The 26,715-nt window shown below is 37.1% G+C and overlaps 1 protein-coding gene across 3 annotated transcripts; it reads left to right on the top strand.

Annotated features, from left to right (window-relative positions):
- Nucleotides 1–26,715, top strand: mapk8ip1a (mitogen-activated protein kinase 8 interacting protein 1a). Of its 3 annotated transcripts, XM_048159012.1 has the most exons (12): nt 1–1,163; nt 2,235–2,346; nt 8,441–8,752; nt 14,890–14,971; nt 16,775–17,770; nt 19,693–19,765; nt 20,142–20,311; nt 20,403–20,506; nt 20,633–20,749; nt 22,117–22,187; nt 23,911–24,009; nt 24,415–26,715. In XM_048159012.1, the coding sequence occupies exons 1-12, from the start codon at nt 1,093–1,095 to the stop codon at nt 24,485–24,487; spliced, it is 2,280 nt and encodes a 759-aa protein (XP_048014969.1). In that variant the 5' UTR covers nt 1–1,092; the 3' UTR covers nt 24,488–26,715. The 3 variants fall into 3 exon arrangements, with proteins under 3 accessions (XP_048014969.1, XP_048014967.1, XP_048014968.1); XM_048159010.1 differs by lacking the exon at nt 1–1,163 and having other exon boundaries at nt 2,035–2,346; XM_048159011.1 differs by lacking the exons at nt 1–1,163; nt 2,235–2,346 and adding an exon at nt 3,960–4,061.

Here is a 26,715-nt window from a genome sequence, read left to right as displayed (position 1 = left end):
TTGTTTTAAAAGGTCATCATCCAACCTTCACATTAAACAGATTAAACGGTCACAGATACTTCCTCTGTATTATAATCATTTATTGTTATTTATCTAAATAAGTGAATAATGAAAATGGCATCTGTGATAGTTTTCTCATTGTTATTAAAATTGACATGCACCATCAGTGAACATCTGAGTGAACTGAACAGCATCCAGCAGTGTGCTGCTGTTTATCTCAGACTGGCATTGTAGTAATGCAATCGAGCTGCTGTATGCAGAGCTGATGTGAACGGCGTCCTGTGGGAGCTGCGCTAATGAGAGAAGAGCTCTCAGCTCCTGTCCAGGTCAGCTAATGTCTGCTCTTATAGAGCATAATGACCATACAGAGACTCTTATCGCTGCCTCTTTCTCTTTCTTTGTCCTCCATCTTCTACTGAGTCCCGCAATGAAACAGATCTCCTGCAAGTCAATAACACGTGTTATCTTCGCTCATCCAACAGCTCAATGTAAAATAAGATGACGCATGTTTGATCCATCAATAACATGCTTGCTTTTCCGTTAATGAAACATGGAGATCTGGATCTAATTAACAGGGTTTAGGAGGAGTTACTAATGAACTTTAATGATACAATATATATCACAGGCAGCCTTGGAGATATTTTCATCTGTTATCAATGCCATCGATTCCCAGCAGGCATCTGCCGGCCTGCACTTGTGTGGAGGTGGCAACTTGAGCCGCATTGATCTGAACCATCAATCACTGGGGTGGCAGACCCTTTTAGACGAGACTACGCCTCTCTCTCTCTCTCTCTCTCTCTCTCTCTCTCTCTCTCAGTTATCCGCCACTGACTTTAATGGCTCCATTGAAGGACACACGCAGAGCAGAGCAAGGAGTGTCAGGGGTGTGCAGCAGGATGTTTTCCAGGGGAAGTGAGGACATCCACAGGCACTACAGCTTCCCGTGGCTGATGTAAGCCCCCTGAGGACCCTCGTGGAGGACGTTTCTGTGTGGAGTGCCGGACGGGTGGTTAAGAAAGAAAGTGGCATAATTGTCGGCTCCATCGATTTCCCCCCAAGAAGGGTCCAGTGGCACCCCGCCCTGCCCCGCAGATGGTGCTCAGCCTGGCCATGGACTCCAGAGAGGATGGGGACAGCTGGATGGAGGAACAGTGGGAGAAATGGTACAGTAGTCATGCGGCCTTTTGCGCTGCACTTAACTGACCTTGGATCAGCCAGTGTGCTCTGAAATGGGCCAGAACGTTAGTTTGGTGTGCATGCAGGAAAATAAATGGGTTATGGATGCGAATGAAGTAGATATGAAAGTTTTTGTCATTTAATATGTGTGTATCTTTCTACTCTAAAATTAGGCTTGCTTTGAGTGTATCAAAAAAAAGAAAAAAGATAAAATTACTCTACTGTGGTGTGCAAAATGACATTTAGAGGTCTACTAGGGTTTTTCCGCTTGACTGAATTTATGTTCAGTTATCTTGTTCATCTTATCTATGAAGAAACGTGGGCAGCTGCACAAATTGCAGGTATATAAAAAGGAAGTGCTGAGAAGTTAGAATGCTTTTTAAAGCTTAATTTATCAGTAAATGGCTAAACGATTTTGCTAGCTTGCAGACAGAGGTAAGGACACCTAATAACAGTTGCTTTCTAAATATTAGGCTGAATAAGAATGTAATTGTCAAGGATGTTCATACAATGTGTTGAAAAAACAGCAGAAAAATATAGCAGAAATGTGTTGTTTCCGTGCTTAACTTTCATGATTCTGAATATAACTTTGTTAGGCCCTTTAATAAATTATTTTTTTATATACTTTTTTATATGTATGTATGTGTGTGTGCCTGGTATTCCCTATGTTATGGGGACCAAATGTCCCCACAAGGATAGTAATACCAGTAAATTTTGACCTTATGGTAACATTTTTTGGGGGGTCCCCATGAGGAAAACAGCTTATAAATCATACTTAATGAAGTGTTTTGAAAATATAAAAATGTAGAAAGTTTTCTGTAATGTGTAGGGGGATAGAATATACAGTTTGTGCTGTATAAAAACATTACGTCTATTGGAAGTCCCCATAAAACATGGAAGCCAGTATGTGTGTGTGTGTATATATAGCATTGCAGTATTCCTGAAGTTATCAGATCACCCGGCGAGCCGTGCCCTCACAGTGATTGTCTAGCTTTAGTCTCGTGGAGGAATGACGTAGTGTGTGTCACTGTGAATGTGGGTGTGCTGGCACTTTTCAGGTTAACTCATGACATGAGTCTGAATGAATACGAGGATGATGACCTGTCAGAAGTAACAGAAATCACAGATGAGAACGGAATCACTCTCAGCCACCTCGACCTCGACCCTAAAGTAAGTCTGTGCCCTCAAATACAAAGTCTGTTTGCATATAAGCTGGTATTTTGGGGTAAACCAAATACATTTTAATACCATTTATTTATGTTATTTTAATTTTTTACTTTTATATTTAATTTATGTACTTTTTGTTTGGAAGATATTTATATGTAATTTTCACAATTTACATTTTAAATTCATTTTTTGTCATTTATTTACATTCTAATTCACATTAAAGTAAGCTTTAATATTTTATGTATTTATATCTATTTATATACATGTAGTTTGTAGTGTCAGGTTTACTCTGGTTTTTGGAAGTGTGCCAAAGCACCACCTGTACATGCCTATAAAAGTTAATCAACATCTGCTCTGTAGTCTGTAGCTAATCTCCATTGGGCTAATCCAGGTCTTACTACAAGACTAGTTCAGGAATAAAAAAATGGCACTTAACTTCAGATTTGGGTTTGCATTAAGAAAAAAATATTTGTACATGAAATAACTGTAAATTAAATGTAACTGTTCAAAAGTAAGTTTAACAATATTTACTAGGGCTGGGTTGATAGATTTCTCGATTTTAATCGATTTTCATTTTGAGTAACCAATATCAATTCTTAAAGGGTTAGTTCACCCAAAAATGAAAATAATGTCTTTATCACTCACCCTCATGCCGTTCCACACCCTTTGTTAATCTTCGGAACACAAATTAAGATATTTTTGTTGAAATCCGATGGCCAATATTAATATTATAAAGTGACGAAAATATTTTTGGTGTGCCAAAAAAACAAAATAATGACTTATATAGTGATGGCCGATTTTAAAACACTGCTTCATGAAGCTTCGGAGCGTTATGAATCTTTTGTGTTGAATCAGCGGTTCGGAGCGCCAAAGTCACATGATTTCAGCAGTTTGGCGGTTTGAATCATGATTCGATACGCTGATTCATTATGCTCCGAAGCTTCATGAAGCAGTGTTTTGAAATCGGCCATCACTATATAAGTTGTTATGTTGTTTTTTGGCGCACCAAAAAATATACTTACGGAAAAAAATGAAACAGGCGCCACGTAAGCGGAAGCACTTGCAAGGCGATAATTTGTGTTTATAAAGCATATACAATTGTATTTTTTAAGAAAATGACCGATCGTTTCACTAGATAAGACCCTTATTCCTCGTCTGGTATCGTTTAAAGCCCTTTGAAGCTGCACTGAAACTGTAATTTTGACCTTCAACCGTCTGAAGGCCATTGAAGTCCACTATAAGGAAAATAATAATCCTGGAATGTTTTCATCAAAAACCTTAATTTCTTTTCGACTGAAGAAAGAAGGACATGGACATCTTGGATGACATCTTGGGGGTGAGTAAATTATCAGGAAAATTTTAGTTGAAAGTGAACTAATCCTTTAATGACATTATTTTCATTTTTCGGTGAACTAACCCTTTAAATCCCAAGAATCATAGTTTGCTGCTTTCAGTGGATGAATGAACAAAACTTTGTAGCCATGTCCATCCAATAAATCGCAATAAGCTTTGTGTTTTGTTACTTTTGATATGAAACAAAGTTTTAGCTTTCAAATTCTATCCATTTTATTACAATATTCAAACAATAAATGCCGTTTTGGCGCTCTTTTATGTGGAGTGACAGATCGCTACGCCTCAAGTTCCTCATGTGAATTAATCATCTCTTCCACTTGACTACTAGTTTACAGCACGAAATAAACATGAATGAACAACAGAAGGTATGTTAAAAGATACTTACAACTTAACGAAATCCGTATCATGTCTCATGTAATCACTCAATCGGTGTTTCAACCGCCGAAAGACGTCAATAAAACAGCCTGTAAATAAGGTCACTTATAATGTAAGATTTACCTCAGAAAAGCCATTGAATGTCCATGAACTCGTTAAATGAACTCAAGAGAGGAGCATTTTGATAAATATATGCACTATATTGTACATTAATTATAACCTGTTTTCCATTATTTAATGTAGCTGCATATGTTTGAATAAATCCTTAATTTTTTTATGACAGCCACCATTTAAATGTTTTTTTTTTTTTAAATGACCAGAAACATAGCCTATTGCCTTTCAAACGTTTTTATTATAACGTTATTATTATAAAAATTTCCTTTTGTAATTTAAATGCAAGTAGCTCATATAAATCAGTTAATATTGACCTAATAGTAATGTAGGACTACCAACTCAGGTTCTTTTTTTCTATATTTTCCCTTGAGAATATTTTTATGTACTACCTGATACACTACCCTAACAGAACTGAATTTAATCGCAAGCTTGTGAATAGATATTGAATCCAATAGTGAAATTTGTGTCAATATATAGCTGATGTAATTAAATAATTATCAAGTATTTTACATTTAAAGGATGGACATTCCATGTTTTATATGATCCAGACTACAAATATTGCCTTTTAAAAAAATATGAATTCAGAAATCTTTATTTACTCGCCCTCATGTCATACTAAAACTGTATTTGGAAAACAAAAGAAAACATTAGTTACCATTAGCTTTCAATATATAGAAAAGAGCAGTTTGGACATTCATCATAATATCTCCTTTTGTGTTGTATATATATATATATATATATATATATATATATATATATATATATATATATAAAAAATTATCAAAAAATTCACAAAATTATAACCTTTCATTTAAGGAAAATAATTGAAAGTGGGGGGAAACTTACATTATGAAATAAATGTTTTTCTCCAAAACACGTTGGCCACAATTATTGGCACCCTTTTATTCAAAACTTTTTGCAACCTCCTTTTGCCAAGATAAAGCTCTGAGTCTTCACCTATAAAGCCTGATGAGTTTGGAGAACACCTGACAAGAGATCAGAGACAATTCCTTCATGCAGAATCTCTCCAGATCCTTCAGATTCCCAGCTCCATGCTGGTGCTTCTTCTCTTCAGTTCACTTCACTCATTTTCTTTAGGCTTCATGTCAGGGGACTGGGATGGCCGTGGCAGAAGCTTCATTTTGTGCTCAGTGACACATTTTTGTGTTGGTTTTGATGTTTGTTTTGGATCATTGTCCTGATGGAAGATCCAACCACAGCCCATTATTGGATTTCTAGCAGAAGCGGTCAGGTTTTGATTTTTTATCTGTTAGTATTTGATAGAATCCATGATTCAGTGTATCTGAACAAGATGTCCAGGACCTCCAGCAGAAAAATAGTCCACAACATTAAAGATCCAGCAGTATATTTAACCGTGGGCATGGGGTACTTTTTATCCATGTGTGCACCAAACCCATCTGGTGGGTTTGCTGCCAAAAAGCTCTTTTTTAGTTTCATCTGACCATAGAAGCCGTTCCTTTTTGAAGTTGCAGTCGTGTCTGACAACTGAATATGCTGGAGATTGTTTCTGGACGAGAACAGAGGATTTTTCTTGAAATCCTCCTGAACAACTTGTGGGGATGTAGGTGCTGTTTGATAATTTTTTTTAGGCTTTCTGAGTCTCAACTAATCTCTGCAATTCTCCAGCTGTGATCCTTGGAGAGTCTTTGTCCACTCAAACTTTCCTCCTCACCACACATTAGGACGATTTAGACACATGTCCTCTTTCAGTCAGATTTGTAACATCTTTAGTTAATTGGAACTTCTTAATTATTGCCCTAATAGTGGAAATGGGGTTTTTCAATGCTTTAGCTATTTTCTTACAGCCACTTTCTATTTTGTGAATCTCAACAATCTTTTGCTGCACATCAGAACTATATTCTTTGGTTTTACTCATTGTGATGAATGATTAAGGGAATTTGGCCTTTGTGTTTCCTCATGTTTATTCTCCTGTGGAACAGGAAGTCATGGCTGGACAATTTCATGTTCATGATCACCCTGGTGTGCTAAAAAATGTAAATATGAATGGGAATATACTTCAGAGATATTTTACTCATAAGAATTACTAGGGGTGCCAATAATTGTGGCCAACATGTATTGGAGAAAAACTGTTTTTCTTCAATGAAAGGTTAGACTTTTGTGAATTTTTTGAATGAAAGATCAAAAGGATAAACAATGCAGATTTATTTTCACAGCCGCCTTTGCTCATATTTACTAAGGGTGCCAATAATTGTGGAGGGCACTGTATATATATATATATATATATATATATATATATATATATATATATATATACAGTCTTACAGGTTTGAAAAGACATGAGGGTGAGTAAATGATGACCAAAATTCACTTTTGTATAATCTACCCCTTCAATTTTTGTCGTTCCTTGTGATCCCCATGAATTAAACTTAATTAAAATCTCAAAGATCATCTGTAACTAAAGAGTATGATTAGTGTTAGACAATAATAATCAGTTATCTTAATTCAAAAACAGTAGACGTCAACAGGCAGTCCCCACCACAAAGTAAAACATGTATTTGTGGTTTATATCTCTCCACCCTAAAACCAAACAGTCACTTATCTTTCCATGAGACACAGTCATACGGTCTTGAGCTGAATGAGGAGTCATTTTATGGTGCAGAGCTTGGCGAGCAGTTTACCCCAAAGCAAAAATAGATTTCTAGGTCATCGGCACAGCATTAGTTTCCATGTATTGCAGTCTGAATGTGTGTGGAAATTTCAGCATTCATATGAATATGAGTGTGTATAAGGTCACAAGAGTGTTCAGAGCCAATTAGCATAGCAGTCAATTAGCATTAGACATTAACACTGAGGGGAGATGTCAAAACCAATCACATCTGACTGTTTATCATGGATATCATCATCTAACCACTTACACTTAAACAAAAGTCCCTCATTTATGGTTTCACTACCTTTTTATGTGAAAATTAGCAATATAACATAAGTGTTTGTTCTAAGAATAGCTGTGTTTAAAAACAATAAGGCAGTTTAGCCAGAGACTATTGAATAACACAAGACGTGTCACTCGTATTGTTTTGAATGGGAGAAAGTGCAACACGCAATATGGCGGAATAAGTCCCGCCTTCTAAATAAGAGCCAATCACCGACTGGTAAATCGACATTGTGTCACTGCAGCGGCTGTTAGAAGCTCCGGTTCCTATAGAAACAGTCAGACTCGCGCCTCCGTAATGAGGCACAAGAGATTTGCATTTAGGACTGCGCATTAGCTTGATCCAGCCTGAAAAATACCGTTTTTTTTTTAATGATTCGAGCATTTAGAAACAAAATTTATGCCACAGTTGTTGTCAGATTTCATTGATGATTTCAAATATGAAATTTAATCGAAAGCTTGGCAAGGAGAATTTGATGTTTCCCCATTCAAAGAGATAGGAGCTGCACTTAAATTCCCGAGAGACGTTTCAAAGATGGCCGCCGAGTGAAATGACTTGTCTTAAAGAGACTTTGATTTAGCGTACATGTTATAAATTCTCTCTGTCAAAGCCAGTCACATCTGACTATGTGATTTATCATGGATATCATCATATAACCACTTAAACAAAAATCACTTATTTATGATTGCACTAGCTTTTTTAATGCAATAATTAGCATCACGACATTAATGTTTATGCTAAGTCTGCGTTTAAAGACAATAAGGCAGTTTAGCATGGTTGAACGTCAAAACCAATCACATCTGACCATGGATATCATCTAACCATTTAAACTTAAACAAAAAAACCTCATTTTGATTTCACAACCTTTTATATGTGATAATTAGCATCATAACAAGTGTTTATACTCAGAACTGCTGTGTTTAAAGACAATACAATAGTTTAGCGTTATTGAACGTGTTATAAGTCATAGCCGTTCACATCTGACCATGGCTATCATCATCTAATCACTTACACTTAAACAAAAAATCCCTCATTTATGATTTCACAACCTTTTTTATACAATAATTAGCATCTGAACAAGTGTTTCTGCTGCGTTTAAAGGCAATAAGGCAGTTTAGTGTAATTGAACATGTTATAAATTCTCTCTGTGTCATTTCTGGGTGTGTTTATTTTGCTTGTCGTGTGACACGCCTCATTGTTCTCTGGGATTGAATTAGCTTTCCTTACAGCAGCCAGGAAGGGAGCCACAGGCTGATGTCATCACCGCTCTCTGATTGGCCGGCTGCTTCTGACTGCAGCTCCTTTGCTCTTGCCTCTAAAGCTCTGCTGCCTGCTCTTCCCAGGATCACATGACCCAGCCGACCAATGGCACGCCGAGGAGCGGCTGGAGGAGGGGGGTGGCGGAGCTGCAGACGGAGATGCTTCACTTGGACCTGATTGATGCAGAGGGAGGAATCCAGGAAGAAGAGGAAGAAGAGGAGGACGAGAGGCGGCCGGTTGATGCAGTCGATGACAACCACAAGGAAGAGCAGGGCGCAGGGCCGCCTGTCACTCAGCCTCAGCTAAAGGATTTCATCCCTGCTGTCGCCATGGATACCTACCGGCCCAAGAGACCCACCACCCTGAATCTTTTCCCTCAAGTGCCAAGGACTCAGGTGAGATGGACAGTTTTGGCAGCGGCCTTTGGTCTGTAAGATGCTTGTGATTTACATCCGAGGCGGGATTAGAAATTGTTTTACAGTAAAAATGATGATTGCCATACTGGATCTCGAGCGGTAATGTCATCTCGAGCCATTCCCCTGGAGGGATGGGGTGTATTTTCAGTGTAAACGCATGTAGCGTTCGGTTTTCTTTGGTATTCCCGGCCGCTGATGCTGATGACGTTTCCTGTTTGTGAGCTCCCGCTCGGCCCACCTGCTATGAATCACTGCTGTCCGCCCTCCATGTGTAATGTAATCTGACAAGAAAGAGCGTGAGTGGATCATTACTGTTGACCTGTGAGGGTCAAACAGCAGGGGGCGGCACTTTAATGGGCCGATTTGAACAAAATATTACGAGGTGGGAGTAAAAACCCTGTTTTTTGGATGTCATATGTGGTGCTGTTTTTGAAAGTCTAGTGTTCTGTGTAATGCATTTTAGACATTTTAGGGTTAGCTATTGTAGAACTTGTTGATCTATAGATATGGGGCAAGTTGTCTCACTTTTTACTCCAATTATTTCTTGGCTTCATAAAAGATAGTAAACATTTCCATCGTAATTGTCCAGGAAGCTTGTGTGACAACATGCCCCAATAGAAATGTAACATACAATGATCTGACATTTATGAAAATTTCACCTGGGAACTTTAGCAAAAATATGATGATATCAGAATTTTAATTGTGAGAACTATCCTCGATCTCCATTACATTTCCCAAGCACTAAAATTAAGTTTAAGAAACTCTTTTGGGAAACTCTTTTGAGCACAATCTGCCTTAAAATTTGTGATAGTTCACCCAAAAATGAAAATTCTGTCATCATTTACTCACCCTCATGTTATTTTAAACCTGTATGAATTTCTTTCTTCTGTTGAACACAAAAGAAGATATTTTGAAGAATGTCGGTAACCAAACAGTTGATGGACCCCATTGACTTCCATAATATTTTTGTCCATACTAGGAAAGTCATTGGGATCCATCAACTGTTTGTTACCCATATTCTTCAAAATATCTACTTTTGTAGAAAGAAAAAAGAAACTCATACAGGTTTGGAACAACCTGAGGGTGAGTAAATGATGACTGAATTTTTATTTTTGGGTGAACTATCCCTTTAACATTAAATACCCAAATTTATTATATATAATAACATAATCACACTTTTAAACATCACCCTGTCATATCACAGAAATTATAAATGGAGTGTTATTTCTTTCTTGCTATTGCGCATAATCTTACCCAGTGTTGTTACTAAAAGTGAAACTATGAAAAATTGTATTTGGTAATGGAAATAAAGCTGAAATAAAATTCAAAAAGAACCAAAATTACTAAACCAAATGTAAAAAAAAAAAAAAAAAAAGCTAAATAGAAATATTTAAGGAAAATATTTAATATTTTAATTTTTTTTTTTTATATATATTTTTTTCCTTCTAAATATTTAAAGGAAATATTTAAGGAAAATATTTAAAAGGAAAACTGAAAATATAAACATAAAATAAAAAATAAATACGTTAAAGTAAAAATAAATGTAAAATATGATACAAATTTTACAGACTGTTATCATTTCCACAGTTATTAACATCGCAAATCTAGTGACGTTTTTCATATTTTCATTTTTACAAAATGTAATATTTATAACGCTTGTGTTTGCTGTCATCTCCTGTTCATCACTGTAGAAGTTCACTCAACTAAGATGACTTCTGCTTCTGAGAATACCAGAAATGTGAAAAGTGTCCATAGTATAGATAGATATAATGCTAAAATAACACTGATCTAACCTCAGTTTTTAAGGTAAATCATCAGCTGCCATCCTTTCTCTCTCTCATTTTTGAAGTGCATTGTGGGTAATGAGGCAGAGGGAACTAAATGATTTAAGTAATGGCCCAGCACTGCTATCTCCTGAAAAGACTTCCAATCCAGACTGTATTGACCTCAAATTGACCTTTTCAGATTTCTCTGTTACCGAATAGTGTTTGGTTATGCTGCTTGCTGTAATTTCTGACATTGTCCTCACCCTCATGTCAATCCAAGCTTCTTTCTTTTGTAGAACACAAAAGGAGATATTTTGCTGAGCGTTCCCGCTGCTCTTTTACATACATTGAAAATACTTTATTCCAGATGTTCTGAAGTCATACAAAAACCTCAAGTCTCATTCTTGATTTAATATAGGTCAGTAATACAGGTTTGGATTGACATGAGGGTGAGTAAACTAACCCGTTAACCTGCACTGAGCTAAAAATGCACATTAAACACAATGCATTTTAGTCAGTTTAATATTGCATAACAATATTTACCATCTTATAGCATTAATGCTGGCTAGTCCTGAATATTTAAATCACTGGATATATTGAAACTAATGTTTATTATTAGGAATTGCACAAACCCACTTGTATGATATCTTATTATTTATAGTGATGTTTACATGAAAGTGTTGCTAGAATAATAAAACAGCCTTTTGCTTAAATGTTTGCGCACACTGAATCATATCCAGGTCAGCAGATTGTTTTACGACTAGAGAAGATGGTGGATGACTGTAAATGTGCTTCCCTGTCTTTAATCTCGTAATCTTGGCTTGTCGAATCTCTCCACGTCTGCAGCATTGGCACAGCCGCTGGGCTCAAAGGGCATTTGAGGAATTAGCAAAGAGCTTTTCCACAGAAAGTGCATAGAGTTATTGGGTAATGCAAGTAAAACTGTGAAAAAGTATGCTCTAAAAATATCTACATTGTGACAAAAATATTTCTGCTAGCAAGCCAGAGGCCTGGATGTTGACTGAAACTCTTCTTAGAATAGATGTGAAGTGCTATTGACAACCTATTACTCCTGTAATCTGACACATTTCTGAGCGAAATGGGATATTCAACTATTAAAAATGTTGGAAAAGACTTGATTTTATCAGGAAATAATTGATTGAAGTGTTAACAGTGGTCATGGCATCCCTAAATAGAATTGTATGGTCTTTTTGATGTCAGCCAGAAAGGATAGTTGTTTCAATTATTACATTTTAATAAAAGATTCTAAACATAGGCTTAATGTATTTTTTTTTATATATTTTTTTTTTTACTTCGATTAATATGCATCAATGATTTGTCCACAATAACACCATGTGCATTAAGAAACTAAATAGGGACGTTTTGAATTTCAAGTTATTGACATAAAGGAAAACAGTTTATTTTATATCAATTTATCTCTTTGAATTTTGTGGAAAAGTATTAAAAAATATATACAGCCTTTTTGAATATTTAAAGACTTTATTAAATCAATTGACGTGCAATTTTTTCCTTTTGTTGACATATTTATTATTGAAAATAGTGGTCCCTTTTTTAAAACAAAATAGCCAATTGGCCTTTAGTTTATGTCACAGCTGTAAAACATGATTTGCTATTGGTTACATGATTAACCATATTGCATATGGTTTTAGGTGGAGAGACATTCTTGCTCAAGAAAGCATCTGATTGGACGAAACAATGTAGTGCAGGATGAGTCATCAATATTTCAGCTCCAAGACTCTGCACATGCAAAAATAAGAGAGAATCAACTAAATATTAATAACTGATTATGTTGTAGTCAATGTATGCTTTTTGTTTTTCTATGCTTTATTTTTTTTTTTTTTTGCACAGTAAAATAAAACCTGTAGCTGTAGTTTGGCTTTTTTTTTGCTAAATAATTCTAGGTGCCCTAAGAATGGAATTTTTAAAAAAAAAGATGTAATATAAGTCTAAGGTGTCCCCTGAATGTGTCTGTGAAGTTTCAGCTCAAAATACCCATAGATTTTTTTTTTATTAATTTTTTTAACTGCCTATTTTGGGGCATCATTAACTATGCACCGATTCAGGGTGTGTGGCCCCTTTAAATCTGGTGCTCCACGCCTCAAGAGCTCGTGCTTGCCTTAAACAACATAAAAAAAGTTCAAACAGCTAATATAACCCTCAAAATGGATCTTTACAAAGTGTTCGTCATGCAGCATGTCTAATCGCGTAAGTACAGTGTTTATTTTGATGTTTACATTGATTCTGAATGAGTTTGAGGCTATGCTGCGTGGCTAACGGCTAATGCTACACTGTTGGAGAGATTTATAAAGAATGAAGTTGTGTTTATGCATTATACAGACTGCAAGTGTTTAAAATGAAAATAGCAACGGCTCTTGTCTCCGTGAATACAGTAAGAAACGATGGTAACTTTAACCACATTTAACAGTACATTAGCAACATGCTAACGAAACATTTAGAAAGACAATTTACAAATATCACTAAAAATATCATGTTATCATGAATCATGTCAGTTATTATTGCTCCATCTGCCATTTTTTGCTATTGTCTTTGCTTGCTTACCTAGTCTGTTGATTCAGCTGTGCACATCCAGACGTTAATACTGGCTGCCCTTGTCTAATGCCTCGATCATGAGCTGGCATATGCAAATATTGGGGCGTACACCCCGACTGTTACGTAACAGTCAGTGTTATGTTGAGATTCGCCTGTTCTTCGGAGGTCTTTTAAACAAATGAGATTTATATAGAAGGAGGAAACAATGGAGTTTGAGACTCACTGTATGTCTTTTCCATGTACTGAACTCTTGTTATTCAACTATGCCGAGGTAAATTCAATTTTTGAATCTAGGGCACCTTTAAAAATGTAAAATATCTTCCTCATATTTTGATGGTTTAATAGAACTTGTAGAGTCATTAAAACAAATAACCCCTCTGGACCTCTGGACACCTTACAATGTAATTAATTGCATGATGTGGCGATTAATTAATCTAATTAATCGCAATTTAATCACACATCATTTTTGGCAGAGAAATTATCCCCAAAAGATCATTTGAAGTCATTATTGTGTAAAGCATCAAATAGACATTACAAAAAGTAACTTCAGAAAGAAATATTTTATTTGATTCAACATACAAATTTTTACACATGAACTTTGGTTGAGTAATTGATGTCTGAATTTAAATTTTTGGGTGAACTATACCTTTAATTTTTTTAAATTAATATGGGGATATGAAATTATTATTATTTAAAAAGGGCTATTGCATTTGCACTCATTATGCACTCATTTTGCCCCCGTATCTTTAATTTTAGGGATTTCGGAATGAGTTGTTGCCCTGCATCATATTCGTCATCACTCAACTGTATGAAATGTTAGATGTACTGTAAAGGTCTGGGGCGGGGCAAGTGCGTTAAATGCGTTAAAAATTTCAACACGTTATTTTTTAGTGTAACTAATTAATCTAATAATCTAATCTAACTGCCAGTTCTTTGAGAGACATCTTTCTCAGATTTAAATGTCACATACTTTATTTCCTATAGAGATAAAGATGACTTAATTCTAGCCTGATATTAGTAGACTCACAGTAATAGATTGAGACAGGCTTTGATTATTAAACTAGAAAGCAATAAACTGTCGGGATAGAATTTCTCCCATCTGGTTTCTTTCCTGATACCGTTTTTAGAGTCACTGGATAAGAGCATCATTTCAGCCATCTGTGTCTTCCTCCTCCGTCATGAGCACTACTGTGTTCTTCCCCCACACTTACGCACACACTGACACGCTCTCACGCATGCCAATTCCTGCATCATCGATGGGCGCATTGCTATGGCAACATAGGAGTGTCAGTGTTAAAGGTGCATTATAGCAGCGAGGTCAATTGGTGAGTCAGCGATAGGAATGAGCAGTAAATCTATCTGTCAGGCTGCTCTTCCTGTAAATCTCTTGCTTTATGGATTGTAGTCAAATACACTTTCTGTTTATGGTTTCACTATATGATAGAAAAGCACCTAAAATGTGGTGGAATGTTTGACATTTTACATTTACATTTTTTTTTTTAAAGTAATACAATTTTTTTAATCTAATGCGTTCTTGTATATATTTTTAAATTGTTACATTTTAATATATTAATAATAAATGTTACCTATTTATTTGTTAATTTTAAGGTTCTGTAGAGAATACTGATTCATGGTAGTGTCCAAAAATATTATCATTTTTATTGTTTATTTTGGTATATTTTTTGTAAGGGTTAATCTCACCAATATTGATTTGACCCTATCAGCACTTTGTATATTGAAAAATCTATTCCTCACTCTTTTTCTCCACTTTAATCCCAGGACACAATAAATAACAATTCCTTTGGTGAGAAAGAACGGAGGAAAGAAAAGAAAACCCATTCTTCATCACCACACATTAAAGGTGAGTAATGGCCACGCGTACCACACAACTGAACACGTCTGATGAATTGCTGAGACTTAAATTTTCCAAGTCATTTTTCAAACTAATTTCTATGCCTTAGTGGAATTACTATGAGATGAATGAAAGCAATACAATATATGTACCATAATTGTGGGTGTTTTTGTACTATTCGCTTCAACGGAATGTAAATGTGTTTACATGCTGCAATTAACTTAATGGGATTTTCGTCAATCTACTTACCCAGAGAGTTCATCAGATGTCACTTGTGTCTGACTCTGCTAGCTAGAAGTATGAAAACAAAGGTTTGATCACTGTAAAGCTGATGTGTTTCAATTTTCCTGTCCCAGCATAATTCATCAAGGAGTGTAAATACTATGACTACCAGGCTATGTCCCAATTGTCATGATTTTACTATGTACTAAAATTGTATACTTATGATTTGGCATGTGTAAGCATTAGCACCTACTTAAAGTCATCAGCCATCAAATGAAAATTCATAGTTTTCTAAATGCATGTTAAATTATCTTATTGTGACAATTCATCTGAGCATGTTTTATTTTTTATTTTTTTTTGGAAGACCATAACTAGGTCTTCTAGTAAAACAACAAACTTCTCTCTGATGACGTATGATGGACCAATCATTTAGGATTAGGATTAAGATGCGTTATGGTCGATCGGATCACAAGTGGATGACGCTAAAAACAGGTGTAAACGGGGTATAAAACGTTTTGAGCTTGTGCACTTTCGACCACTTCCAGAGGTTGTCGAAAACGCATTAGACTGGATTGCTTTCATAGTGGAAACGCTCATGTGGTCGAACAGGCTCTAAAGACCGTCTACTCTTCACCTACTGACCTAATGCGTAAACATTATGGGAAGCGCGCTAGCCAGACAGGATTTAAACTTTGCTGTAGACGAAAAATGTACCAAGCACAATGTTCTCTCACCATTCCTGATTTCTAACACACACTCAACGCTTTCGGCGTGGTATTGCAGCTATCAGAGCAGACATGAAAGCTGATGTTCTCCATATGTTTTTCCGTCATCTCTGGGTGCGTTCATATGTAAATTGTGTGAGCTTATTTTGTTCATTAGATTGAAAGATCTGAATAAAACCTTACATTTACCCGCTGATAGACCCTTCCCTCGAAGAAATCAGGACAGAAGTGGACAAAAGGGATGGATTAAAATACCAGGTGGAAACGGGTTTGTTTCTCCGCTGTCCACTTGTGATCCGTTCGACCAAAATGCATTTTAATACCAGGTGGAAACAGGGCCATAGTCTGCTTAAACCCGCCCTTTCTTATAATCAACTGCAAGCTCGCATTCAGATCTGCCTCCATCCACTCAACAACCAATGGATTGAAGACCTGCTCTACATTTTTCCTTTTTGATAATCTGTTTCACTTAAATGTATGTCACAATATGTAAGAAAAGATCTGTCACTATTCATCTTGTCGTTTCATTCATTGTTTCTTTACTTCTACGATCGTACATTTACAAATTGTGACATCGTATTTCATGGTGCATTTCTTCAGTTGACAAAATTGCATACTTCACTTTCAAAAATAACAGCAATGGCATTGAAATTGTAATTGTATTTTACACTACATGGAAAAATAGTCCTTCTTTTCTTTCTGTACTGGTTTAAAAACCATCAGGATTCATTACTTCCTGTGCTGAGTGAAATGTAGCATTTTGTGTTTATGAGGCATTAACTGACATTCTTACATAATCCTCTTCAAATGTTTTCCTCCATTAGGCTTATTGCCTAATTTATAATCTTCTGTGTGTGTGAAACAGGAGATCCGGCGGCCAAACCTGAGCAGGTTAGCCAGACCGATGGGGACAAAGTTCAGGCCAGGGCTGACACCAAACCACGAGGCCCTGCCTCCTCTACGAATAAATCCTCAGCCTTTCGCAGCAAGCAGCAGGACAAGTTGTCAGAGTCTTTGAACAACCCCAAAGTGGTGGAGCCCCTCACACAGACAGTCATGAGGGAAAAATCCACGGAAGTGACCCTCATAGAGGGTGTCCTTGACATCCCGATCATTTGCAAGGAAAAAGCCCGGTATCACACCGTCAATGGCTATCGGGAACAAGTGCAGTATCCTGTGGAGAATGAAGGTACGTGTGACCAGTCGGTCGACAAAAACAAGGACTATCGCATTTCGGAAGGAAACGCCACAGAGGAGATCCACCTCACGCCGGTTAACGGTGAACAGGAGCGACCGTTTCTGTCCCAGAGCAGTGACAGCAATCGCATGTCCATTAGTTCAGACACGGAGCTTCCTCCCCTTCACTACTACCCATCGGCGGGTTGTCCAAACCCTTCCATTAGCGAGGAGGATGAGGTGTACCCACCCACGCCCCCATGCCGGACTGTCAGCCTCAGTGACCCAGGGAATGCTAGTCAGCGGACTGAAACCCGGAAGCCCAAAGTGGCAAAAGAGGACACCTTAAAGACGGTGGCGGTCAGCACGGATGCTTCGGGACTGACATATGACTCGGTTAAGTACACCCTGGTGGTGGATGAGCATGCTAAGCTCGAGCTAGTGAGCATCAAGGACTGTTACAAAGGTTACGAAAGTGACAGTGACAATACAGTCTACGAGTCTGCCATCGACGATGATGACGAGGATCAGGAAGTGGACGATGAGGAGGAAGAGTCTGGAGCCAGGAGCATGAGGAGAGATACTTCCTGTTTGTCTGCGGACTCCACCACAGACACAACCTCAGACGTGCCCCGTTCCCGCAAGTTCATGAACGTCTTTGTGAATGGACGGTCACGTTTCTCTGGTGAGTAGTATGGAAATTAGAAATTAAAGGGGTGGTTGATTATGATTTCACTTTTTTAACTGTGTAATGTTGCTGTTAGAGCATGAAGGACATCTGCAAAGTTACGGTGCTCAAACTACAACAAGCTTCTTCCCAGGTTGGTGACATCACTAACCCTAAAATTTACATAAACCCTGCCCCCAAGAATACGCAACAAAGGGGGTGAGGCCATGTTGGGCTGCTTTAGAGAAGAGGAAGAGTTGCTGTAGTAGAGTGTTGTTGCCATGTCGTCAATTTACGCCAGACTGCTTCACAAACAAGGGTCAATTCAACGCTGGATTTGCACAAAAGATTAAAGGTCCCGTTCTTCGTGATCCCATGTTTCAAACTTTAGTTAGTGTGTAATGTTGTTGTTAGAGTATAAATAAAATCTGTAAAATTTTAAAGCTCAAAGTTCAATGCCAAGCGAGATATTTTATTTAACAGAAGTCGCCTACATCGAACGGCCAGTTTGGACTACATCCCTCTACTTCCTTCTTTAATGACGTCACTAAAACAGTTTTTTGACTAACCTCCGCCCACAGGAATACACAAGAGTTGCGTTTGTAGAGTGTGTTTGTCGCCATGTCGTCGAAACGCTGTTATTTTCATCCCGCAGTCCAATCACCGGGTCTGATTCCGGCTCAAATTGATAGGGTAAAATTAAAGACATGTTTACAATAACACTGAGCGCGTGCATCTCCACGTTATGGTAAGAGGCGTGACCTTTCCGGGCAAGGAGCGCTAAGCTGCTGTCGAATCACAACACAGGAACCGCTGGCACAATCAGAACTCGTTACGTATTTCTGAAGGAGGGACTTCATAGAACAAGGAAGTCATCAGCCCGTTTTTATGACGGTGGAAACAGCGGTATACAGATAAGTAAATTATGTGAAAAATACTGTGTTTTTTTACACGCGAAACATGAACACGTTATATTGCACACTATAAACACAATCAAAGCTTCAAAAAACCACGAAAAACGGGACCTTTAACATGACGGCACATGCTAGTCGATGAGTTGAATCAACTCCACAGCAACTACATACATTTATCCACTAACTGTTCAGTGTCTTACTCCAGTTTGAACAATGTAAGGCTGAACACTGTTACTGACAATCGTCATTTTGGCTGTGTAAGATTGTCCAGCTTTGTTGTTGTTGAGCAACCGAAGTGTGAGCTGTTAAAGCTCCGCCCTCTTCTGAAAAGTGGGCTGGGAGCAGCAGCTCATTTGCATTTAAAGACACACACACAAAAACATTGTTAAAAAGCGTGTTTTTGCTCGCACCCAAATGATCTGTGGGGTATTTTGAGCTGAAATTTCACAGACACATTCTGGGGACACCAGAGACTTGGGCTGCTGGGGTATTTTGACTTCTTTTGATTGTGAAACACTTGCATTGTCCACAATGCCAAGTTTATGAGTTTATTTTTGGCTTTGGCTTAGTGCATGTTACAATAAATTGAAAATGTGTTAACAACAGAAAGTATCTAAAATCAATTTAAAGTTGTGTAGCAAAAGCTCTAAAGAACATGTGATGACGGCTTTATGTCATAACCTGTCCTGTGGAAGGGTTGAACATGCTACATAATTCAGAGAGAATAAATGGCTTACATTAACAGTCTACGTGCAGAGATTTCACCAAACAAATGCAAGTGTGGCGTAAAAAAGCCCAGGAAGAATGGAAAAGGTCCAAGGGTTGAACCTTGTTGCACCCCTTCCGTAATACTACCCATGTAACTGCCAAGGCCTCGAAAGAACTGCAAAGATTTTCCTCATTAACGGGTTTGCTAATATCAGACCCGCCTTTGACCAGCCAGGATCAAGGTAATGAAATTCAGCAAGCACTACCTGCCGAAATGTTGTTCTAGTTGTGACAATGAATGCTTGTTCTCCCACTTAGGGGCTGAGTTTGGATTCTTCTCCTGTGTTATTAATGGAGAGGAAAGAGAACAGAGCCACAGAGCAGTGTTCAGGTAAAGATTCAATTAAAGTGACACTGAAACTTATCCTGACCATATTTCATATTAGAAAGACCATATTAGAAATGTTGATGCCTTTTTTAAACCCTACTTTGAGGACCATTATTTTGTCATGAAATGCAAAGTAATTGTACTACAAATAGGTTTATTCTTTTGATTTGTAGTGAAATTCACCCACATACCAACTACAGCAAAACAAGATGACACCACAAAAAAACATAACGAGTAATATGATGTATCTATCTATGCAAATATATATTTTGTTCAAAGTCACACTCTACTCATGTGTGGTACCTTAAACTACTTATTTGGAGATCACCCAATCATACCACATTTCACCTGAGCATTCCTAATTTTGGCTTGTTTACAGGTTTATCCCTCGCCACGATGATGAATTGGATTTGGAGGCGGATGACCCCTTACTGGTCGAGGTGCAGGCCGAGGATCTTTGGTGCGAGGGCTACAACATGCGCACTGGATCCAGAGGCATCTTTCCTGCATTCTACGCCGTCAAGGTGACAAAGGATGAACTGGTTAAAGGTAAACCTTTGCTTTTCTATGGCATTTTGAGTATTTGAGCTTTTGTATATTGTGTAATAATGTCCTCCACTGTTCACTGTGATTTATTCAGAGGTCAAAGGTGACTGGATGGACAAATTCTGGGTGAAATTCCTTGGTTCTGTTCAAGTGCCGTATCACAAAGGGAACGATGTGCTTTGTGCCGCCATGCAGAAGGTATACTAATTCATTTCTGTATTATAATTCTGCCTTGGATTTCCATATATTTACATAATAACTACAAGGACATGTTGTTGTTCATATGTAATCTGATGTTCATACGCAATCTGATTATGTCAACAGATAGCATCAAACAGAAGAACAACAATGCAGTTCAGCCCCCCTTCACCTTGTATTCTGGAAATCAACACAAGAGGAGTGAAAATCATTGTTCAGGATGACTGTCGGACGTCTGGAAGGGTTTGTATACCTCAATATTTTTCCTAAAAATTACTCGCCAAGCATATGGTGATTCCTAACATGTAGTACCTTTTCAAATAGTTTTCAAAATTAATATGTTGTGTTATTATTTATGGAAGTTATTCAATAAAGGATTAAAGGGTTAGTTCACCCAAAAATGAAAATTCTGTCATTTATTACTTACCCTCATGCCGTTCCACACCCGTAAGACCTTCGTTAATCTTCAGAACACAAATTAAGATATTTTCGTTGAAATCCGATGGCTCCGTGAGGTCTCCATAGGGAGCAATGACATTTCCTCTCTCAAGATCCATTAATGTACTAAAAACATATTTAATTCAGTTCATGTGAGTACAGTGGTTCAATATTAATATTATAAAGTGACGAGAATATTTTTGGAGCGCCAAAAAAAACCTAAATAACGACTTATTTAGTGATGGCTGATTTCAAAACACTGCTTCATGAAGCATCGGATCACAGATAAATCAGTGTATCGAATCAGCTGTTCGGAGCGTCAAAGTCACGTGATTTCAGCCGTTGGCAGTTTGACACGCGATCTGAATCATGATTCGACACACTGATTCATTTATGCTCCGATGCTTCATGAAGCATTGTTTTGAAATCGGCCATCACTAAATAAGTCGTTATTTTGTTTTTTTTGGCGCTCCAAGAATATTCTCGTCGCTTTATAATATTAATATTGAACCACTGTTCTCACATGAACTGATTTAAATATGTTTTAGTACCTTTATGGTACTCCTCTTGAGAGAGGAAGTGTCCATTGCTCCCTATGAAGGCCTCACGGAACCATCGGATTTCAACTAAAATATCTTCATTTGTGTTCCGAAGATTAACGAAGGTCTTACGGGTGTGGAACGGCATGAGGGTGAGTAATAAATGACAGAATTTTCATTTTTGGGTGAACTTACCCTTTAAGCGGGTCAATTTAATTTAATATTTTAAATATTTTATATTTTGAAATCTTTAAATATTATGATATTGAAACATTCTGATTATAATTTCTATCATTTCATCAATGGATTCTTGCCATGGAGGCGGCGTCTTAGTGTGACTAGATGTTGCCACCAAAAGGCTCCTCCATTTAACTGCACTCTGTGACGCAACATTTACGGCTCCACAGTTACGCAATGAAGCGTCTTAAGAATGCGGTGGGGGTCTCGCCCCCTAAGCCCCTCTGAGTGAATTTGTGAGCGCGCTCAGTGATGTTAATCACAGGTTTCAGGAGTTTAGTACACATACTGAGACGACCTCACACTGCAATGACATCAAGCTGTGCTGCTTACACTAATGTGTCCCAATCTCTGCTGCTGATTAGACCACTCAGTCTTTCTTTCCATATTTTACAGGGTGAAAAGTGCTTTCACTTTTTTCAATTGAAAAACATCTCCTTCTGCGGATGCCATCCAAAGAATAAAAAGTGAGTTTGAACAAATTCATGCTTTTATTAGATCCTGTCTGTCCAGTATGACTAGATATGTGACCCTGGACCACAAAACCAGTCATAAGAGTCATTTTTTCTGAATAAATAAGCTTTCCATTGATGTATGGTTTGTTAGTATAGGACAACATTTGACCGATACAACTATTTGAAAATCTGGTATCTGAGGGTGCAAAAAAATCTAAATATTGAGAAAATCACCTTTAAAGTTGTCCAAATGAAGTCCTTAGCAATGCATATCCACTCACAAAAATACATTTAGGATATATTTACATGATATGATATATAGGAAATTTACGAAAAATCTTCATGGAACATGATCTTTACTTAATATTCTAATGATTTTTGGCATAAAAGAAAAATCGATCATTTTGAACTATACAATGTATTGTTGGCTATTACTACAAATATACCCGTGCTACTTATGACTGGTTTTGTCGTCCAGGGTCACATATGAAGTGAAAATAAGGGTAAATTAGGGCTTAAATAAATTAATATAAAAAAAAAAAAATTTATTTAAAAAATATTATTTCATTGATTTATTTATAAAATAATTTTGGCATTTTTTTCTCAAGAACTCTCTTATGCTCACTAAGGCTGAATTTGTCTGATCAAAAACAGTAATATTCTGAAACATTATTACAGTTTAAAACAACTATTTTCTATTTTAATATAATATATACAAAGCTGAATTTTCAGCATCATTACTCCAGTCTTCAGTGTCACATGATCCTTCAGAAATCATTCTAATATGCTGATCTGCTGCTCAAGAAACATTATCACTGTTGAAAATAGTTCTGCTGCTTCATATTTCTGAGATACATTTTTTCAGAACTATTGATGAATATAAAATTCAAAAGAACAGCATTTATTTGAAATAGAAATCTTTTGTAACCTTATAAATGTCTTTACTGTCACTATTGATCAATTTAAAGGGTTAGTTCACCCAAAAATGAAAATTCTGTCATTAATTTATTACTCACCTTCATGTCGTTCCACACCCGAAAGACCTTCGTTCATCTTCAGAACACAAATTAAGATATTTTTGATGAAGTCCGAGAGGTATATGACTCGTAATATATAGCAATATAATCACCACTTTCAAGGTCCAGAAAGGTACTAAAGGCATCGTTAAAACAGTCGATGTGACTGCAGTGGTTCAACCTTAACGTTATGAAGCGAGGAGAATACTTTTTGTTATTTTTGTTTTGTTTTGGTGCACAAAAAGTATTCTCCTCGCTTCATAACATTAAGGTTGAACCACTGCAGTCACATCGACTGTTTTAACAATGTCTTTAGTACCTTTCTGGACCGGTTAAATTGCTGTCTATGGACGAGTCATAAACCTTTCGGAATTCATCAAAATATCTTAATTTGTGTTCTGAAGATGAACAAAGGTCTTACAGGTGTGGAATGACATGAGGGTGAGTAATTAATGACAGAATTTTCATTTTTGGGTGAACTAACCCTTTAACGCATCCTTAAAAGTATTATTTTTTTTCAAAATTTGAATGGCAGTTTAGATGCAGAGACTCATATGAGATTCTTAATATGGGACTGAGAGCTTGTGGTCACTTATATAAATCTGTACATACATTAACCACATTTTAATCTAGCTACACCGCCCCCTACAGGAAAACAAGAAAACATACAACAATGACATTAGTGTCACATACTTGACAGTAAATACTTTTTCTTTCAGGTATTTTGGACTAATAACGAAACATCCAGCATACCAGAGATTCGCTTGTCACGTGTTCTTCTCAGAAGATACAAGCACAAAACTGGCTGAATCTGTAGGGTGAGTTTTCCAGTTACTTCAAGACCTCTTTAACACAGTTTACTTTCTCGATTTGAATGCGGGTTGATGGCTTTGATAAAAGCATACACCACCGATTAACAACCTTGTAGCTTTAGGTATGTATTTAATGGTTTATAAGTCAGTTCTCCAATGGAGAAAATGAATAGGATTTTACTTCTTGAACACGACTATGTTATGTTAAATTATGGCACAACTGCACTTTGTGTTTGAGTTGGTTCTGTTCCTGAGTAATTTTTTGAAAGCATAAATAATAATAACTCATTGTTGACAAGTTTATAGATCTAAAATCACATCTAGACCTTCCTAAAATGCAGTTAAAAAAGCACTTTGTTGCATATAATATAAATATGTATGTAAATAAAGAGTTTTTCTTTGTTTTAACAGGAAAGCTTTTCAGCATTTCTACAAAGAACATGTGGAATATTCCTGTCCGACAGAAGACATCTTCCTCGAATGACCTTCAGTCTATTTGTATTTTTGCATTATCATACTATATGAGGTGTCGCATGATGGTGGTTTTGATCCTCTTTGTAACGTGTCATGTTGATGATATAATGTTGATGTCTATTTTAGACAAATGTTAAAATCGAAACAGATATCGACCACAGCGCAACTACTTTCACCTCGTACATCTCGAGTATTACTGACTGGTGTAAAGCCTTACGAAGTTTAATAACTAAAAAAAATGTTCGATGTAACTTGTAAAAATCATTTCTGTGCGAGGTTTGCTTTCATTTGAATTCATTCGAAGCACAATGTTTGATGCATTAATGATGGATGAAACAACACAAGACAGAAAATAGATCTTAAAGCTATACCTGATCCAAGATCTGTATTTCAAAGTTTTGATCAGAAACCAAAGCTTTACTGGGACACGTCCTTCTTCACTCAGAATGGATGTGAAGCATGTAATTAAATTCAGCCCAGTTTGTCCATCTGGTGTCCGTGACCTTCTTTGCACCACAGGTTAAGGCCACTTTCCAACGTTTACTGCGTCATTTTGAAAGGGTGGTTAGCAACGATTTAAACCCAAGGTTACGAATCCCTGATCCAAAGCATTAAAGTGCAGTCACATTTATCGTTGTTTAGTGAATTTTCCTAGTTGAAATCCAGTCATTTCAATAGGAATCCTATGGAAAGCAACTTGATTTCCATTCACACAGAGTGGGTGAACGCAAAAAAACGCTAAACAGGCCAGTGGAATGAAAAAATGCAAGGTCTAGAGACACATTTTTAGAGTACGCAACATAATGGTCAAACACGATCATAGGGGATGGTTCACACAGAACGTGTATTTGCTGTTAAAAACGCAAGATGCAGGTCAGTGGAACAAAAAAAGTGCGAGGTCTAGAGACGCATTTTTTTAAAAGCTTTAACTTGAGCGGCATGTTTTCAAAATGCCATGCCTACAACAGACGTCACTGGCAACCCATTATAATCAGTGATGCTGTCTACACTGGATGCGGCGCGATGCATCACGGCAGTAAACTGAGCCCCGTTCCATTTCTGATGTACTCTCGCGCTACTTCTGATATGAAGGACAAATGGATTTGCAATGGTTACTTCGTTGCATCCAGAAAAAAAAAATGTGACAACGGTGGCATCCGGTGTAGACACAATGTCATGTGCAAGACGCAAGCGCAATGGTTAAAGACATCTATCTAGCACGTTTACATTGAAAAACAATGGTAAAGTAGCGCAGTGGAATGGAAAAACGCAACGGACCCTAGCGTGTTTACATACAACACGTGTTTCTATTCCATTCCATTCCACATTTTTCCATTTTCCATTCCACTGCGCTACTTTTCCATTGTTTTCCTGTGTGTACGGCACCAGTGCTAAGTGTTCTATGTTAAATCGGGTATGTGCTGCTGTTTATCCGCACTCTACCAAGTCTCACAAATACAATATAGCATCCATGCTTACTTCTGTGAATGTTTTTTTTTTGGTTCTCGTATTCAATGTTTATGTGTGCTTATATTCCCATATGTTGCTCTGTTAAACAGAGCGTAGTCTGGGCCTATTTGCATTCTGGTTCAATCTCAGAATCCCTGACGTATGTAGCTGTGAAAACCAAATAATTTTATTTTCCTTTTACATTCTATATTAGATATCTTATTTATAAATATAACGAAATGGAAAGATCTTAAAGTATATATTATTCTGGCACCTAAAATATATGTATGGAGAGGATGCAACACTGTCATAATGACAAAAAGGCCTGTATAAATGGTGCTTGAGGAATACTGCTGCCTGGTAGTGAAAAGATTGTGCTTGCTCATTTTTCTCCTGATACAGGTTTCAAAGCCAAGGCCTAAAATGGACCCATGATCTTCACCAGTACTTTCAAAATGGCACATCCTCACAGCATGCGCTTACCTAATATGCAATATTCACAAAAATGTGCAGTCTTAATTGAATAATCTGCAGACCAAATGGTGTTCTGTAGAACAGTTTGTCTCACTGTGCGTGAAGATATTTTGCTTGGTACGGCCATTTTGAAAGGTGGTATTCGGTTGTTAGGACCATCTGTGTCTGCAAACAATATCTGCGAACCGATCCTGCAAAATCACAAGTTGTGCCTATTTCATCTGTTATCACTGTACATTGTTTTGTTTTTGTTTTTTTTGATTGATCATAACTGTTCTGTGGAACCCATAAAATTAAATCCTATTTGTAAATGGA

This window comes from Megalobrama amblycephala, linkage group LG15 (genome assembly GCF_018812025.1).
Source record: "Megalobrama amblycephala isolate DHTTF-2021 linkage group LG15, ASM1881202v1, whole genome shotgun sequence".
Taxonomy (NCBI): Eukaryota; Metazoa; Chordata; class Actinopteri; order Cypriniformes; family Xenocyprididae; genus Megalobrama; species Megalobrama amblycephala.
Note: the sequence above shows the minus strand (reverse complement) of the source record. Positions and strands in the feature narration are given on the sequence as shown.

Excerpts from the sequence above, each read along its gene's own strand:
- mapk8ip1a (XM_048159012.1), top strand. The coding sequence starts at position 1,093 with ATGGTGCTCAGCCTGGCCATGGACTCCAGAGAGGATGGGGACAGCTGG. Across the intron at positions 2,347-8,440 it reads ACCTCGACCTCGACCCTAAA|GATCACATGACCCAGCCGAC; the intron begins GTAAGTCTGTGC and ends TGCTCTTCCCAG. Across the intron at positions 20,750-22,116 it reads ACTGTCGGACGTCTGGAAGG|GGTGAAAAGTGCTTTCACTT; the intron begins GTTTGTATACCT and ends CATATTTTACAG.